The 17,807-nt window shown below is 46.4% G+C and overlaps 1 protein-coding gene across 1 annotated transcript in view; it reads right to left on the reverse strand.

The window, feature by feature from the left end:
* Actbeta (inhibin subunit beta) overlaps positions 1 to 16,097 on the reverse strand; it is a 30,324-nt gene extending 14,227 nt beyond the window's left edge. Inside the window, exon 1 of the mRNA XM_071795476.1 lies at positions 14,932 to 16,097. Coding sequence (XP_071651577.1) covers positions 14,932 to 15,958 — 1,027 coding nt within the window. The 5' untranslated portion in view covers positions 15,959 to 16,097. The remainder of the gene's footprint in view (positions 1 to 14,931) is intronic.
* Between the last annotated feature and the right edge of the window lie 1,710 nt (positions 16,098 to 17,807).

Below are 17,807 nucleotides of genomic sequence, written 5' to 3' on the forward strand. Positions count from 1 at the left end.
TAATGAAAACGGCGTACATACTTAGGAACTTATTGTTAGTGGATCGTTGAGAAATGTTCAACAGAAAATTACATAATGGCAAAGTTGCTTTCACCGTCAAAATCAGGCAATGACTTTCAAAGACGATTGCTCAGGTTCTATTTTGACGAAACGCGCGGCGATATCAAGGGCGGTATGTTTCCGCCGTCGATACGCGAGTGGATCCCCGACGAAGCGTCGGAGACTATAATTCTTTCGCGGGAGAGAAATTGGGAGGAAAGGGCGGCAACGAAGACTATCCGAGGATCCGGTCGAATGTAAGCGGCAGCTTACATAGTTTGTCACTGACAACTCGCCGACGAACGAGATTTTGGTCCGTCCTTGGAGTCGGGAGACGGAGAGATCGTCGGAGATAGGATGAGCCTCGAGGGATAAACACGAAACTCCCCGCTTCGAAGGCCGGGGAAATAGCGAGAGAAAGCAGCGATTTCTAGGACAATTCGCGGCCGTCCCGATGTATCGAGACGCGGAGACGAGAGGAGAGATCGCACATCCTGTCGTACGAATCGGCATCGTTGCGAGGATCCGCGGCTGGATGAATAAATGAAGAAGCACCACCCGAGCAAGCCCTACTCCGCCGTTTCCCAAATGAGTCGGTCCCGCACAAAAACTGCTGAGGCGACTTGAAGCCAGACAGCAAAACGGAGACGACGGCGCGGTGGTCGGAGATAACGGCAAGGCTTCGAGAAGAATTTTCTTTCGCGTACTTTCATCATCCGGGTACCAGGAATCTTCGTAAGGACAAATGGTGTACCATGGTCCCCTAAGATAGTGGTTCCAAAAGTTTTAGTATACAACGTATCCCTCCCCCCCCCCCCGCACTTTCTTTTATCTGCAGACTCTTGAGCCGATCTCGAATCGATTCTTGGCTTAAATTTCGCAGCCTCGACAACCTCTGAATTATAATGGAACGAAAATTTAGAAGGATCTTTTTATTTAATTAGGTATTTTTAGCTTCGAGAGACTTTGATAATTAATACATCGATAGTTAATGTCGAAGTTGTTTAGAGAATACATGACGAAATTGAATTTAATTGCGAAGAGGTTGAAGAACGAATCGGATAATCATTTCGGACGGACTCGTATTTGAAAATGATCGCTCGATGGAACGGACATCGGATCGATCGCTGGGACGGAGGAAACGAATTCGCGTGGACCAGCAAAGTGCATTAGACTAGATCAGTGCGGTAGGAAGTGGAAGTTTGGCTCGAGGTAAGAGCGATCCGCGGTAGGAGGGCGGAAGGGGGATTACAACTGTTACCGGGAACGAGAACGAACAAGACAAGGGGGACGGGGTTGTAACAGGAAGCGAGGAGATTGCGGCTTGAGATTGATGAAGAGACGAGGAGAATGCGATTTTTAAGCATCGCTTAAATCGGGGGCGCGCTTAAGGGCGGGTATAATTTCGTGGGTCCGGGGAGTGAAGTCACGCGGAAACGGAAGGAAGTTCTCGCAGTTAGGGCGCCGCGTAGGAGAGTGATTATTAGGGCGGAAAGCCGGAAGTTCGTGAGGTTTCACGGTGAGTTCTCCTACTCTCGAGGGCGGTTCTGCGGGACGCCGCTCGAGTTAGGGCCTCGGAGTTCGAGATAAGTTATCCTAGCGATGTGTACGGTAAAACGTTACATTAACCGACGACGTATGCGGAAACGGTTGCGTGCGCGTGATTACCGAGTTCAGTAATTATTGTCGAAAGCGGAGTATAGAAAGGGAGTTCGATCGAACCTCGCGATGTCCGCCGCGTCGCCGCGGACGAAGAAAACGCATGGTGCACCCCCGACGTCGTCCGTCGATAAAGCGTTTAAAATAATACCGCGTTCTCCACACATGCGCGCGCGCGCGTTATATGGATAAAATGCATATACATTCTAACGCGCAAAGATCGCGCGGTATTGTCACCAGATAAGAAGTCCAACGAATAAGCCCAGTGTGAATCTAATTACAGCGCGACATGTCACTGACGTGTTCCAGACATAGTACCACGTATACAAGCGCGATATCTGACTCGCATCGTGTAGGGCTGAGGCGATTGACCGTAATACGACCAGTCAAATAAGAGGGTCAGATATAGCCAGTTAGTAACCCTGATCCAGATCTATCGCCACGTGGTCGCTCGCAGCTACGACGTTACCCGTTGTTTAAAGCACGTGTGACGTATTCGCGTGATCATATTACGCGGTAACGCGTATCCCCAAATCCCGCGATTTTACCATCCCGGCCATCCCGGACCTGCAGGCCGTCGTCGATCGACTCGATCGAGCGACGATCTCACCCGCGCGTCGTTCCCCCGTTGAAGGAAAAATCGACGGTGTCCGTCGTCGCTTTGGGTGTGGCTGGTGCGGTTCAAGCTGGAATCGCGACCTATGCGACCGAGCTGTCTGATCTGCGCGTAGAGAAGAAGCGAGTGGAAACGATCGAACAAGGTCAGACGTTCTCTAGTCTCGAAATTACGCGGCTGTCTCGATTTTCTCAGGAGTTACCTTGTACAAGTGTATACTTAAACGGAGCAACTGTCAAAGAGGGCTACGGTAAAGGTTCTTTTTTTTTTTTAATCGCGCAGTGTTCGATAGTTAGGTGTTATCGCGCGCTCGCGAAGTATCACTATCTATAAACCGAATGATTTATTTGCAATTTAGTTTTGAGAATCGGGAATCATATAGAGATTTCCAGCAGGGAGAGTGGAGGAGTTGGAACGGAACAATGAATTACGCTACGCGTTTTACGCGAACGGGGTTGCGCGATTGTACACAGCAAGACCCCGATACTACATTAGACGAACGTGCATCGGAGAAATTAAAGACAATGCCAGGAAAAAGATACGACGGTGGATAGCACGCGGGGTAGAATGCGGGAAGGACAAGCGGGGAGTAGAGAGAAAGAGAGAAAAGGATGAACTCGTAGATAAATAGAGAGGTCGCGTAAGGCAAAGGGAGAAAAAGCGATGGAGGGCGGAAGAAGAGAGCGGGAGAGGGATAAGAGTGTAGACGGAAGGGAAGTACACGGAGGAGGACAGGAGGGAAGAAATGGGGAAGAAAAGGAAGGAAAGAAGAAGCACGAGAGTGAAGACGCGAGACGATCGGGAAACATACGAAGGGAACAGAGAAAGAAAGAGGGGAGAGAGGGAGAGAGAGAGAGAGAGAGCGAGAAAGCGAGAGGAAGTAACCTACCCTTTTCTAGCCTGAAGCGGAGAGTGTACCAGGATGAGGAGAGTCAAGAGGGAATAAAGGGGGTGTAGGAGATATACGAAGAGCGGCGCCCAGCTGGAGCCACGTGCATCGATCTGACTACAGGCGCCAGCCGTCCTATCCGTCGGCTCGTTCGTCCATGAGTTCGACCCTGCCCCACTCCAACTCATCCCGAACCGTTTCATCCCATCCTGAACCGTCAAACTCCCAGTTCTAATACTCCCCATAAAGAGAGAGAGAGAGAGAGAGAGAGAGAGAGAGAGAGAGAAAGTGAAAAAGAGACAGAGAATGAGGGCTAGAAGGAGAGAGAACGAATGGAGAACGAAGGGCGGGAGAAAAAAAAGAAAGAGGAGAAAAGGGATGAAAGGGAGGAGCGAAAAAAAGAGAATTAAAAAAGTGGCAGAAGAGATAGAAATGCGAGGAGATAGAGATCGGGAGAGAGCAAGTGAAAAAGAGAATGAAGAAGAGAGAGAGAGAAAGCGAAAGAAAGAAAGGATAAGATAAAGAAAACGGAGGAAGAAAGAGGGAGGGAAAGAGGAAGAGATGGGACAGTGCATGTCGCGAGGCATTGCGAGGGCGGGCGAATTTCAACCCCCGCGCGTAGTATCCGCTCGGTATTCTCCCTCGGAATTCCCACAGGTTGAACGAACTCTATTCTATTCGAGCGAAATTCGGGATGCACGCTCGACCCTTTCGGGGAGGGAAAATTGGCGAATTTCTCGAGAAGTCGTCACACACGCTAAATCGCACGTCATCGGCCATTGTGCGCCTCCATAAATAATAAAGGGGAAAAAAATTAACCGACGTCGTTTACTGCCTATCGGGCCCCACTCGGTATCTCAATCGACTTTTTATAGCACAACTTTTATCGCGTCCTCTTTCACGATTTGGCAGGGCGTTTTTATAGAATCGCGGCGTTGCGCGAAAATATATGCCCGTCTATATAATACGCTCGGCGCAATCTTTCCACAATCGTAAAAAAAAGGGATAATGGAACCGCAAAAGTGCCTCCGCGTCGCGCCGTGTTGCGAGAACGAATGTAAACGCAATCGATACCGTTCGTTTTCTCGTCATATCGCTGTATCGGCTCCCGGCGGCGCTTCAAGGTCCGCAAGAGGATCGTCTCCGTCTCGTATTAGCTCTCACGAGGTGGCCTTGAATAAAGTATCCGCGTTAAAAGCTCCGTAGATGGATTAGCGGCGTTAAACTTTCTTGGATACTTGGAGTAACCCAACTCGCGTGTGCATCACTCGCGAAGAAGTGGGACGATGTTTACGCAAACATTTTATTATCACGTATGAATGAGAACAATGAGTACGATGTGCAATCGGTGTGGTTAATGAATGCACGACTAATAGTAAGATGGAGAACGAACGAAAAAGGACAATAAATACCATGAATTTTATTAATTATATATATCAAACGGTAGCAATGTAAAATATTAGGTTGCAAGTTGGTGCGAAAAGAATTCGTCGTTTTTCTATATGTATTAGTTAGTAAATGAAGTTAGATAATGTTAAGTAAAGTTGAAATAAAATTATCAAACCGGAATTCTTTAAGAGGGGGACGGGGAACTAAAAAATTGATTTCTACATAAAAACAAAACTATTTAACTTTGTTGAAATTTGTTTTAACTTTATTTTACTAATATGACAAATCTCGCGTCAATTTAATGAATACATAAAAGATGTAAACGATGCGTGCATGTGTGTGAAGCATTTGAAGAAAAGAAAGGACGAGGAAATTGCAGGATCGAATTGGATCAGACTTAATAGACAGTCAGCCTGTCCAAATAGTGGAGGAGTCTAAAGCATGTGCTGCCTCGAGTCAAAGAGGCTAAATAGGAGGACGTTTTGCGAGTCGGTGACTGTTAAGAACCGCGAGTTACGAGCCATGGACGCTCGAGCTTTCATAAAGATCCGCCGCCAAGTTCTTTTAAAAGAGAACAACCGTCTAGCGCGCATAATGGCCGATCTACGCGCGCGACAGAAATCCCTCTCTCTCTTTCTCTATCTTTCTGGTCTCTACGGGATCTCATCCGGGCAATGACGAACGTCCTGAGAAATACTGCGTCAATTCGCCCATCGTGTCGCGCCGAGTCGCGACGCGACGCGTCGCGTCGCGTCGCGTCACGTCACTTCGTCCCCGCGTTTCAGGTCGCCCCATCGTGTCGCGATGCGATTCGTTTGTGCACGCGGATTTTTATGCCGTTGTGTGCCATAATACTGATAAAGTAATCCCCTGCCGACTAGAGGAAACGATTTAGGTATAGCAAATAAATATGTAATAAATTTAGTAAATTTACTGTATATCGCGAAATATAATATAGATGAAGATATTTACCTTATATAGTATAATTAATATATTAATTTATTATTAATTATGATTTATTATTGAGAGTGCCTCAACTAAAATCAACTTAAAACTCAAAATGCGCGAGTATTTTGTTCATTGAACCTATTTCCAATCACAAGCTGTGGATAAAGAGATATTATGAAAATTTGGTAGTTCAAATACATATACATCCTTTATTGCATATAAAAGACTTGTACAACTGCAATTTATATAGTACCGAAAATGAATCCATTTATGTCAATAATCTTAGATCAATTTCATCTAAAAAGTTGCAGAGGCGATAACGTTTAATAATAGCTTAATAATAGCTATTAATTACTATCGCTACTATACTTTACTAATTTCTAGTTTTACTAATAAATAAAGCGGCAAAACAAGCACTACTATACGAAAGATCGTTTCTATTGCTATATTAATGGCGGGCGCCTTGTCTTCTCGTAAATTCTCAAGATGCCCGGCAAGTTTTGCTAAATGGTGTCGTTGCCATGCGTGTCTCATGCAGAACATCCTGGAATCGCCTCTACTTATGTAATAGAACATGCGTACTTGAAATTGTTACTGGATGTTGTTGAGAGTTCACAGGGATTTTAGTGAGCCGAGTCTTCTCGAGCGATTAATCATCTCTCTCGATGCCGCAATCCGCATTCGCGTATCAGAATCGATTAACCGATCGTGCTGTATCATTAAAGCTGGCAATGACGACTTTTGCGGTCGACGGCAAATTCGTGTGAGGCAAGGAACGATAACCCCGTGGAATATTTACCCGAAGAAATTTTAATAAAAATAATTTAACTGTTCGCACTCTGTGAAAAGAGTAATCATCTTCCATATACATATTCTCACCCTTTCGCAGATTCTTTCTGGTTGCTTATGTATCTTTTTGAAAAGGTACGAGCTTTTCGAGTCTTTCGAATCTTATTTCGTTGTCGTACACTTCTTCGGGACAAATCAATCTCCGTGACTTTCGTCGCGCTTAGATGAGAGCGAAGGCGCGTGGTTACGTGTAATTAACCGAAGCAAATGATCCTTGGCAGCAGGTCGCATGGGGACCACCAACCACCGCCAGTGGCGCGCGCGCGGGGGCGAGCGAGCGAGCGAACGAGGAGCGGTTTCGGCCGTTCGTCATTGGGCGCGACTGGGTAATACACTGTACGCAATACACCCTGTCAGAGATAATGGTTTCCTCTTGAACATGAGAAACGCGAGGCACAATAAACCGCCAAAATTATGACTGCTGGCTTACGGCATCGTTTGATAATGGCGATGGAATGGCCGCGTCTAAAGGGAATGGAATTCGCGAAGAGGAAGAGAACGCGATAGGGTTGACGAAGTGAAAAAAAGGACAAGAGCAGACAATAGTAGACAATAGTAGACAAGAGGGGAATAACGTGCATATCGTCCTATATACATCGTTGGAAGGCATCGAGCGTCGTGTGTTCTCTTCCTCTCTGCGGCTTTTCGTAGAATAGCTTCCCCTTTCTAACTAATTAACTCTAACTAACTCTAATAAGCTCCAAGTAGATCGGTCTCGATCGATGGAGAATAAGGGATCTTTTTGGAGATATATCCATATCACTTTAAATACGAATCTGCCGCTAAAATATTTTTTTCTTTCTGTAAAAATAGAGGGATCGTCATCGGCGATACTCTTCTCCTTTTTAGAGCCTAATCTTCTTCAGTAACTTGACACTTTCTTCGTCTCTCGTTATCCGTCAGCCACCCCTTCTGCTTCCTCGCCATGGTCGCCGTCGTCGTTGTCGTAGTTCGGGATTTCGCATCCTCGACGATAACGACGCCGACGAAATGGTAGCTGTTGGTGGCGTTGTTGAGTGAGACGCATAAATTCTTATGGTATCTTATGGTCCAAGCGCTTCGGAATGGCCCGCCCGCCCGCCGAAGGGTGGCGAGAATATAAACGTTGTTTTTGCATAGGAACGTTACTCACGGGTTGTAAACCTCTCGGTTGCTGGTTGCTCACGCTGCTATTGCTGCCGCCGTTACTGTTGCTATTGCTGCTGCCGCTGTTGCTGACAGTTAACACCTCCTCATGCGCTTACTCGCTATCGGGAGACTTACACAGCCATATGCCGGCACTTCGTATCGATTGTCGAGAGTACAAGGTCCGGATATCCTCTCTCTCTAGTGAATTTTTAAATAGCGATCCGCGATACGCCTTGTTGCGTTTTCTCTTACGAAAAAGTGTGTATCGTCCCGATCTTTAAACCACGTCGCGAGATTATTCCGCCTTATTTAAATAATCCTATTAATATCGCGCTAAAGTATCCTTGGAAATTTATGATTCAACTCTAAGAAATACGATATGCGATTCTGTTATTTATTTTTCAACATCGATAGTTTCCGGACGATAATTTTCATCCTGCTTTCACCGCACAGAATTCATCCCCCCTGTAATTTGCAATAACGCCTGAAAGGTTTCCATCGAAACGAGTTTTGACGATCTTTTTCGGTAGCCTTCACCGTGGAAACTTTCGATCGCCCGGCGAGCTCCATTACGAGTTTTTCTACTGTCGATTGCATTCGTACAATCTCCCATTGCATTATCGTGAAAGGACGTTATCTCCCCGCTTTATCTGTCTCTCCGCATCAGCCTGGCAGAACCGAATAACCAGATCGGGAAAATGAATTAATTTGATTACGCTCAACGAATTATCCCGTTTTATTCGATCGGCCACGTATGAAATAGACAGAGGATATTATGGTCATATTGGTTAAAATCATTTAATCACCGAAAAGAAATATATAGGATATTCCTATAAGAAATTCTATAAGAAATATAAGGAATTCGAGACGTTTGCGATACATTTGTTAACATGACTTTTAAAAGTAAACAAAACTGGATAATTATTATCTATATAAAACAAATTGTAATCAATTAAAATTATTATTAGAATAATTATTATTAGAATAATTGTACTTATAATAAATAAAAGATATATAAATTTACAATAAACATTCATAAAACAAGTCAATTAATAATAATTATTATTAATTGACTTGAGTATATTCTTAATTGAATGCTCGAACATTGAGCTTTCTCTTTATCTATTTACCTATCTATCTATTTCTATTTTAGGATTTACTTTATATACGATTAATGGATAGGGAGAAATAAGAGCGCAGGACAAGTCGCGGTCAAGAGTCGAACGGGGTTGATCCCCTCGCGCGCGCGGCCGTAGGAGAGATTTTACTCCGTAATCATATACTGTAATCGTTAGAGAGATTTAAGGGAGAGGACGGCCCAATCGATGGGAGTTTGGCAAGCGAAAGGGCGACGGAACGATACCTGAAATAATGGTAATAAAATTGTTTTCGACGACAGTTTGACTCTCGCGCGGTTATTATTAGAAAACTCGTTAACAGGCTGTACCGGCGCGTTATATGTTGCTTTTTACGGTGGCGCTAAAAGAGCGAAACTTTCCCGCCGAGATCATTTTTCTAGCGCCCGTCGAAAACATCGCTCGTCTCCGGACCCAGTTAACCGAATATGTCCTGAGCTTGAGAACTTTTCCTTTCTAGTGTTCAGCGTAAATATTTAAAAAGTAACATGTTTTAATTAAGACATTTAAGTTTCACATTGCGTGATTGGTGAAACTCGTAAGAAAAAATCGCGGATTGATTGGAAGTGATTTATATTAGAAACCGGGTCACGTTTGAGCAACTTATTATAGCCGCTATATCACACACGTGTGCAAATTTTGACAATTATATTATGTAGAAATATTACTTTTCTCATCTCTCTATATGTTTTCATCCACTGGTAAGATGTTAAGAGTGATCGAGAATGCCCCGGAAGCACAAATTTACAAGTGTAAGATGTATAAAAATACACGTCGCAGGTTACGCTGATTTATCTCCCGGTTGTCGCGTGGTGGTTACAAATTGCGTCACCGGATCTCGCGATTCCGGCCCGGCCGTGTGATATCGGCGAGAATGAGCGATGAGGGGTGAAATTCTGTTTCGCGCGCGCGATGCCGCGCGACCGATCGCGGCTCAACGACGAACCGAAAGACGAGGGCGAGAAGGGCGAGAGCGCGTCTGCTGGGAAAATTTCGCGGCGACGCGACAAGTAATTATCGTCCGTCAGTCCGGAGTTGTATGTGCGGTCGGTGTATATCGATTCAACCGGGTAGGTAGAGAAAAGTACCCGCGGCACGTCGGGTACGACTGCAAAAGGCCGCAAGGAGTGGGAACCCCCGCCGTTGTCCGGGTTCCGCGGCATTTTTTTGCGCGTTCCACGTAGACAAAAAATGTGGAACACAAACTTTCCCCCGCGGCAACCCCCGTGTGCCGCGCGCCCGCCGGCCGCCCGCGGTCGATGCCGGGCCGAGCAATGGTGGTCGTTTATAGTTTCTTTAGTTTCTTCAAAAAGAATGACGTGTTCATCGGCTATGTATAGTGACACGGCGACATTAACGTTAAAGTATCACGTATGGCGCATTACGATACGCCTCTGGCACGCGAGGTGTCCGGAAAAATCATTCGGAGAACCACCACGGCGCGGGCAGGGTCCCGCGGGGACCGAAATTCGGCGGGCGGAGGCGCCCGCGAGCGCTCTCCCGATTTCCGCTTTGAAATTCTCGCGGCGGGAACGCGCGAGGATCTAAGAATCGATATCGCGCCGAGAAAAGTTTGCAACTTCGTCGGCTCGCGCGAATCGATCGCGAACGAGTCCGAGCCGAGTAATGCCGCGCTGAAGCGTAATTAAGCCGAATTTCCGTTTTGTCGCACACAACACGTAATTAATTCGCTATAAATTAATTCCCTCGTAATATCCATGTAGAACAAAATTGAAAGTTTTGTTTTTTTAGAAATTAATACATATAAATAAAATATTACAAGAAGAATTAGAAACGTAAACGTGTGCAGTTTTGTGAGACCCAGTTTTATTTTCGAGGCCTCGAGGATTTCTCGTTTCTGCATATTTCTATTTCTAAGATTTCTTAATTTCGCAGATTTTTAAACCGTTCTAGTTTTTAGGTTCCTAGACTTTCGTTCCTAGAATTCTAATTTTGATAGAAAAGCGAGGCTGCTATTTGCGAATCGACTTTCCGGAATCGATATCATTGCTATCAAGCGAGAAACTAATGATGCGAATGCGCACAAACCGCCGAGCGTTTCGCACGGCTCTAGAAGAGGGGCACGAAACTCGCGGGGCTCGTTAATTTAACGGTGGCGAAGGTGCAAGCGCCGGGGGCTACGTTCGCGGCAACGAGTCGGCAACATTACCGTTTCTACCTTGGGGTTCTATTACCCTTATTGTTAAACTTAGAGTTACTGTGAACTGCGGAGTGAACTATAGACCGCTTCTCTGTTGTCGCAACACTCGCGGCGACTGCGGCGGGCCACGTGGCTGCAGGTGTGTGGCTCCGGCGGGGACGCGTGCGAGCGGCTCGTCAAGCGTTCGCCGACGAGCGACGGGGGTGCATTCCGCCTCTCCTGTCAATCCCGCACCGAAATTTCGTCGGGCACGACCCGCGTGATCGACCCTCGAATCTCCCCCGCGTTCCCCGGCCATTCCTACCACCAACACCCGTCGCTCGCGCTCGCGAAATTCGTCGTGGACATCGTCGTGGACGTCGTGGACGTTTGCTGAAACCGGAAAAAGATCTGACCGCGATTTTCCGCAATTACGTACACGAATCGCGTCGTGGACGCGACCCGAACTAGGCGAAACTACAAGGAAGTGAAACTAAAATGATGTTATAGTGAATAATGCATGGGAATCATGGTAGAAGTTGCAGGTATGACGAGCCACTCGAAATTTCGCGATGAGTCAGCTTTGGATTTACTATTGTGAATTAATTTCTTTGTTTTTTTTTTTTCGACGCGATTTCCATCGGTGATGTTAATCCGAGCGAATTAAGCGCCGCGTAAAACCGTCGGGATCAATTGTTAATTAGAATCATTTATGTGGGTGTAATAGATAAACGTGTTCGTTACGTCATATCAGATGGCAATAAAACGTTACCCTACGTGTCGTTACCGGAGAAATAATGCAATACACGCGGATGGATTAACCCCGAAGTCGCGTTGCACACACCACAGGTTATTACACTGTATTCGTATGCATCGAGCATGCTGTGTATTGAACATGCGACGTGTTGTTTGGCGTTTCGTGGAAGTCGCCCTGTTATCGGAGGCTAAGCTTATTGCAACTTGCCATTTCAAATCCATTCGCGTACTTGTTATTTAATACACAGAGGTATTCGTTCGCTCCATTTTCACAAGTCTCGCGGTAGCAAGACAAAAGTTGTATTCGTTCAGATCTACGTTTAACGTATCACAGAATGTACAATCGAAAATTAACACACACCTTTATTTGCGAGAGAGAGATTTAAGAAAAAGAAAATTTTAGGAATTATCCTTTATTTTCTAAAAGAATTAAACTTATTTTTCTAGATACTAAAATGATTTTTAATTGCTTTGAGACTTTACAGTAATCTGATTACTTTACAGTAATTTGATCAAATTATACGTAGTATGCGTGTACAAATCGCAAGCAATAAACGTTCATTATTAATCAATATAATCTTATAAAAAATTACATCTATAATATCTTACCACAACAAGAGCGGTGAAAAATCATGTTGAGTATCAATTGTGAGTAATGTGATCCTCGAGAAGTTACACTAATTTGAAAGGCGATCATTAGACGATGAGCGGAATGAACCGTCGCTATATTTTTCGATTTATATCGATACGGTCAAGTGGTCGTTATTATAGCATATCGAGACGTACGGGGAAAGGTTAGGGCCATGGCACATAGAAAAACTTAAGCAGTAAGATTGAAACAGTAAACAAATTAACCAATAGCTATCTTAAGTTTCCGAGAATACTTGACTATAATTGGTCAGTTTGCTTAAGTCTTATTGCTATTTAAGTTTTTCTATGGCTGCGTTTGCTTTGGGCGCTTTCGTGCTGAAAGCGTCAGTCTATCTTTATTGCTCATTACATGTTGAAAAAAGATGGAATGATGCTGTCAGCACGAAAGCGTCCAAAGGGAACGCAGCCTGTGTACCATGGCCGTTATGGAAAAGCTTCTATCCAGTGACCGGGTCATCCAATCAGACATGGAAATCAATGAGTTCTCCTTGTGCAATTTGGCATCCAATAGTTTAATAAGTTTAGCTATTGCTTTATCGAGCGAAATCGAATACTTATTTAATAAGTTTAATCCAATAGTTTCATCCTAGCGATGTCAAACGACAGAAAGAAAGCGCAATATCAAATCGCCGTTGGCCTTCGATTTTTTCCAATTTGTCTGTAAGTATGTACATCCCCGAATTACTATCGATTGTTGAATCTAGCTTCGTTTTTCGTATTCATACATAGAACATTCTAAAATAATATAGAACTGCTTGCATAATTGAATAATGTCATAATCCTCGATGATTCTTTTTTTTTACATCAATATCAAGTAAACATACATTGAACAACTAAAATCAGAAAAAAAGATTGTATTGAATCATTGGAGAAATAAGAGGCCAATCAACTCGAGAGGCCAAGAAACTTGCTTCAACTCAATTTAAATTGGTATGGTTATATGCGATTGTTAATTATTAATAATTATATACAAAATTTATTTAAAAGCGGTGGTAAGATTTCAGATTTTCAGGTGTCATTATGTAACGTTGCATTTAAACGCGTATTTAAACGTTGCATTATTGATTATTTTAATGATTTCGCGTGATGTATCGCGATTAATTAATAATTGCAGGATTCATACATGACGTACAATAGCCTGCGTCTATAGGTGCATCAACGTCCTTTATCCGATGCGGAATAATTTTCTTATATGTAGGCGGAATATTTTGATTGAGATTGCCGCGACGCTTATCGAGCGAAGTTGACAAAGTTGCAAGACCCGGCGGCCGCGACTTACGTCGACGTTTCGCGCTTCGCAGAAATCTTTGCAACTTTTTCAAGGATTCTCCACGAGCACCGGCACCTCACGCCGGCGGTCATGTTAGAAAGCGTTTTCTCAGAAACGAGCTTTATACACGTGTGAGATCGGTCGCGTTAGAAATCGCATTCGTGCGGCAAGGACACTCGTGTTCTCTAGATCGTTCTCGATTGTTCGATATCGGCGCCGCGCAGGAACACTCGCGACGTTTCTCTTGGAAATTTTCCTCGCGAAATACCATGTGCTTCGCGTCGAGGATGCGAGGAGAAAGTGAGGTCGATAATAGAAACCGGTATAACAACGATGAATCCAATTTGCCATGCTGCATCTTGCGTTAATTGTTACGCTTCTGTTGTCACGAATGTAACAACGAAGAAATCATTTTTCTGCGTATCTACAGCGTCGAAGTGCGAACCTGTCAAATTATATCGGTTTCAAGAAGCTTTGACCTCCGATTCAGAGCCGTAGCAGATTTTTTAAAATTATTTATGTAAAACGTTGATACTATTAAATCAATGGCTGCGTAGAGAAAACTGCTTTGCAACTGTTGTAAAATTTGTAAATCTGATTGGTATGCTTTTAATTTTGATCGAAGCGAAGAGTATACACCAACCAGATTCACGAATTTTACAACAGCTATAAAGCAACTTTTTCTGCTGAACGCAAGCCAATGGTTCCGATTCCGAAATCCCAATTCTGAAAACGTAATGAAATACAAAAGAAACCTAAGATGTTGAAATGTGTAATTTTTAAATATAAATTGTAACGTTTTTATAAATGTGTAATGTACACAATTTTATTACGCGCATAAAGAATTATTAATAAGGATTTATATAAATGATACATTATAATAAAATTGTGTACAGTAAAGTGCATTAATTCGATAGGTTATCGAATTCTGGCTTATTGGCCGGATACTTTAATAATAATAATTAATTATTAAAGTAAATTATTAAAAAGTCAGAATTCTATGACCCATCGAATTGATGGCACCTTACTGTACATTACATATATTTTATATTACAATGTAATATTTGAAAATTACACATTTCAACATTTTAGATTTTTTTTTGTATTTTATTACGTTTTAAAAACTGGGACCATTTACTTAATAGTTTTAGTGTTTTACAGATTTTAGGTCCTCGTTGCTTGAATCGTCTTTGATCGTCTCTCGGAGTATTCAATAAGGAAATCAAACGTCAGACCAATGACATATATACACAGCAGACACGGTCACGTGTCGGTTACGCTTATTATATCGATGTACTTATCGTCGAATTACTGAATCTCTTGATATCGCTCGTACAATCAATGAAACCAATCTTCTAAACTTTTGCGGCGAAATGCGGAGAACAGGGAAATTAATGCGATTTATTTTAAGTGCGAGCATAAGTACTTAAAGATTTTTTGGGGGAGTATCAGCGGACTCACCGGGTTCGGCGAAGGTGATGATCTCCGAAGTCCTCGCGTAGAAGTCGTCCAGCTCCTCTTGAACATCATCGTAGCCCTGATAGGACTTGGCGGTGGTCCTGGCGTTACCCTCCGTTGTGGTGGTCTCCTGATCGAGATTCCTATACGAGTACTCGTCGCCGCCGTAGAGGAACTCGCCCGAATACTCACTCTCGTAGTCGACCCTTGACCGGTCAGAGTAGCGCGGCGGCGTTTGCGCCTCCGCCCGGTAAAGGGTCTCCAGGGCCAGGTGCCGGGGCACGGTGGCCAACGTCCTATTAACGTCCGGGCGAGTCCTCAAGCCGAGTTTCTGCAGGATTTGATGTTTGATCGCCTCCAGCCTAAGATCGTCCGGGCTGGGCGCGACAGTGTCCTTGAAAAGGCCGCCCCTCGCTGGGCCCTCGTGGTGCACGTGATGATGATGGTGATGCTGTTGCTGTTGCGGCTGCTGATGCGGGCAACCCGGACACGTCTGATGGTGATTGCTGAGACGCGACTGCACCGCTGGCAGAGCCAGGCAACAGAGTGCCAGTCCTATGAGCAGTAAATTGGACGGCAGCGTCGGCGGGGCGCTGCTGTGGACGGTGCGCACCGGGCCCAAACAGTGCAGCGAGTCCACGCGGTCCACGTCGGGCCCGGCGTCGTGCCGCCGTAATCGCTGCCTTGTCGTAGTCGTCGTCGTAGTCGTCGCTGTTGTCCGATCGACGATCCCGCTCGTCGTCGTCGTCGTCGTCGTCGTCGTCGTCCTCGTCGTCGTCGTCGCCGCCGTCGTCGACAATCGGCGCGTTCGAGCGCGCGCGCGTACGCGAGCGCGGGCACGGGCGCGGGCGCGAACGCGAGCGCGGGCACGAACACGGGCACGGGCACGGGCACGGGCACGACCGCGGGATCTAGGCTGCTGCTGTTGCAGCACCCGCCTGACGCATTCGGGCTGCTCCCGCTCCCAGAAGATCCTATCGTTTCGGTCTTCGCTCGAGGTGCCGCTGCGTCCGTAGGGCACCTGGTGCATCTCGACGGCGAGTCACCTCGTTCGTCCCCACCACCTCCACCTCCTCCTTCTCTTGCTTCGGTGCTCCCTTCTTTCCTTCTGCTCTTGATCCGATACCGGTACCCCGAGTGTCCTACCTGATGCGCGTAGAGGCTTCCTTCCTTCTCGGGTGTCGTTAGGCTCCCCGTCGACGATGACGCTGACGCTGACGCCGTTACCGCCGACGCATCCGACGCCGAAGAACAGGAAGTCTCTCGCGCCGGTGAGGATCCTCCTCTGGTTGCCGTTAATAACGGGATTGCTCCTTGCCTGCGGTGGTGCCGTGGGACTACGGGGACCACGACGACGACGACGACGATGGCGGTCACTGGGGACGACGGGACGACGTGGGACTGAACGGTACGACGACTCGACGGCGTAGGGGATGACGGCGCGTAGCGGTGACGACGACGACGGTGATGATGACGACAGAGAAGACAGGGAGAAGGCATCCTCGCCTAAACCCCCCATCACCAACTACCGATTGCCGGCGCCTCAAGATCGATCTCACCCAAGCAATGGATCGCCGTAACCGACCGGTGGACGCCGCTCGTAGTTTCGGCCATTCGCGCTCGCTTTGCTTCCGCGTTCTCACGTTCACCCATAAACGCGTTTCCTCGTTCGTACATATATATATGTATATATGTTTGTATAGATATATATATAATAGATATAATTGTGTAGGTATATGTATTTTGCGCTATTCACGCTCTCTTTCCTTCCGTGCGTCTTCCTTTCCGCCGGACTCCTTCTGAACACCGTCCTTGAGCCGGCCTTCCGCTCGTTCGCGCGAGCTAATCCGAGCGGGTCGTTGAACTTGACTGTGTGTGCACGCTTCACTTTGCTACTCTAACCCCTTTTTCTCTCTCTTTCTCTCTCTCTCTCCTTCTCTCTTTATCTTTCCCCCTTTCTCTCCCTCGCTTTTTCTCTCTCTCTCTCTCTCTCTCTCTCTCTCTCTCTCTCTCTCTCTCTCTCTCTCTCTCTCTCTCTCTCTATCTCTATCTCTTTCTTTCTTCCTCCCTGTCACGCCGGCTCCTCGGAACGAACGAAGCGGCGACGTCGCTCGCTATCGACTAGGGTCTTCTCGACTTTCTCGGGCACTTCCTATGTATATCTAACTCTTCACTACGACTAAGATCCCCGGAATAATAATGCACCATTTAAAAGTCTGGCGTGGCTCCGTGTGCCGATGCTCCGACTACGGGCACGCTCCGCCCGTAGTGACCCACGCGCGCTCGCGAGTACGGTGTTCCCCCGTGTTCCCCCTCCGGATATCTTCGGGTGCCCGCACGCGGTGGTCCCCTCCTCCCGCGCGCGTAGGATCCTGCGGCTCGTCGGTTAGCAGGACTCGTAGTCGTCGTCGTCGTCGTGGTGCCTGGCTGCCGCATGCGGCAAACGTCGCGGACCCGTCCTGACCCGCGCGAACGACCCGCGCAGATTTGTCACCGCGTACCCTGTTAGCAACGACGAGCACCGTAGCGTGGCCGAAGCTAATCGCATCCTTCCTCGTGCGACAGCGACAACCCGACCGAGCCGACGGTAATCCGCGTAATCCCACGTACACGATCGTAATCCCGTCCCGACTCCGGCTTCCTCGACGTGTTCTCCTCTTCCTCCTCCTCCTCCTCCTCTTCCTCGTCCGCCACCTGCCGCTTTTTCCACTTTGCCCACTCGCCGTTATTATCCTGGTCCGTCTCTCTGGCCGTCTCTCTGTTACGCGACGACGGCAGGAAATCAGCCGATGTCATCCGCGATGAACGCCGGGAGCGAGTTCATAGGATCCTCTCGTAACGACCGAAGCACGCTTGTCGGAGGCGCGCCGGACACTGAG

This window comes from Temnothorax longispinosus, chromosome 12 (genome assembly GCF_030848805.1).
Source record: "Temnothorax longispinosus isolate EJ_2023e chromosome 12, Tlon_JGU_v1, whole genome shotgun sequence".
NCBI classification, from domain to species: domain Eukaryota; kingdom Metazoa; phylum Arthropoda; class Insecta; order Hymenoptera; family Formicidae; genus Temnothorax; species Temnothorax longispinosus.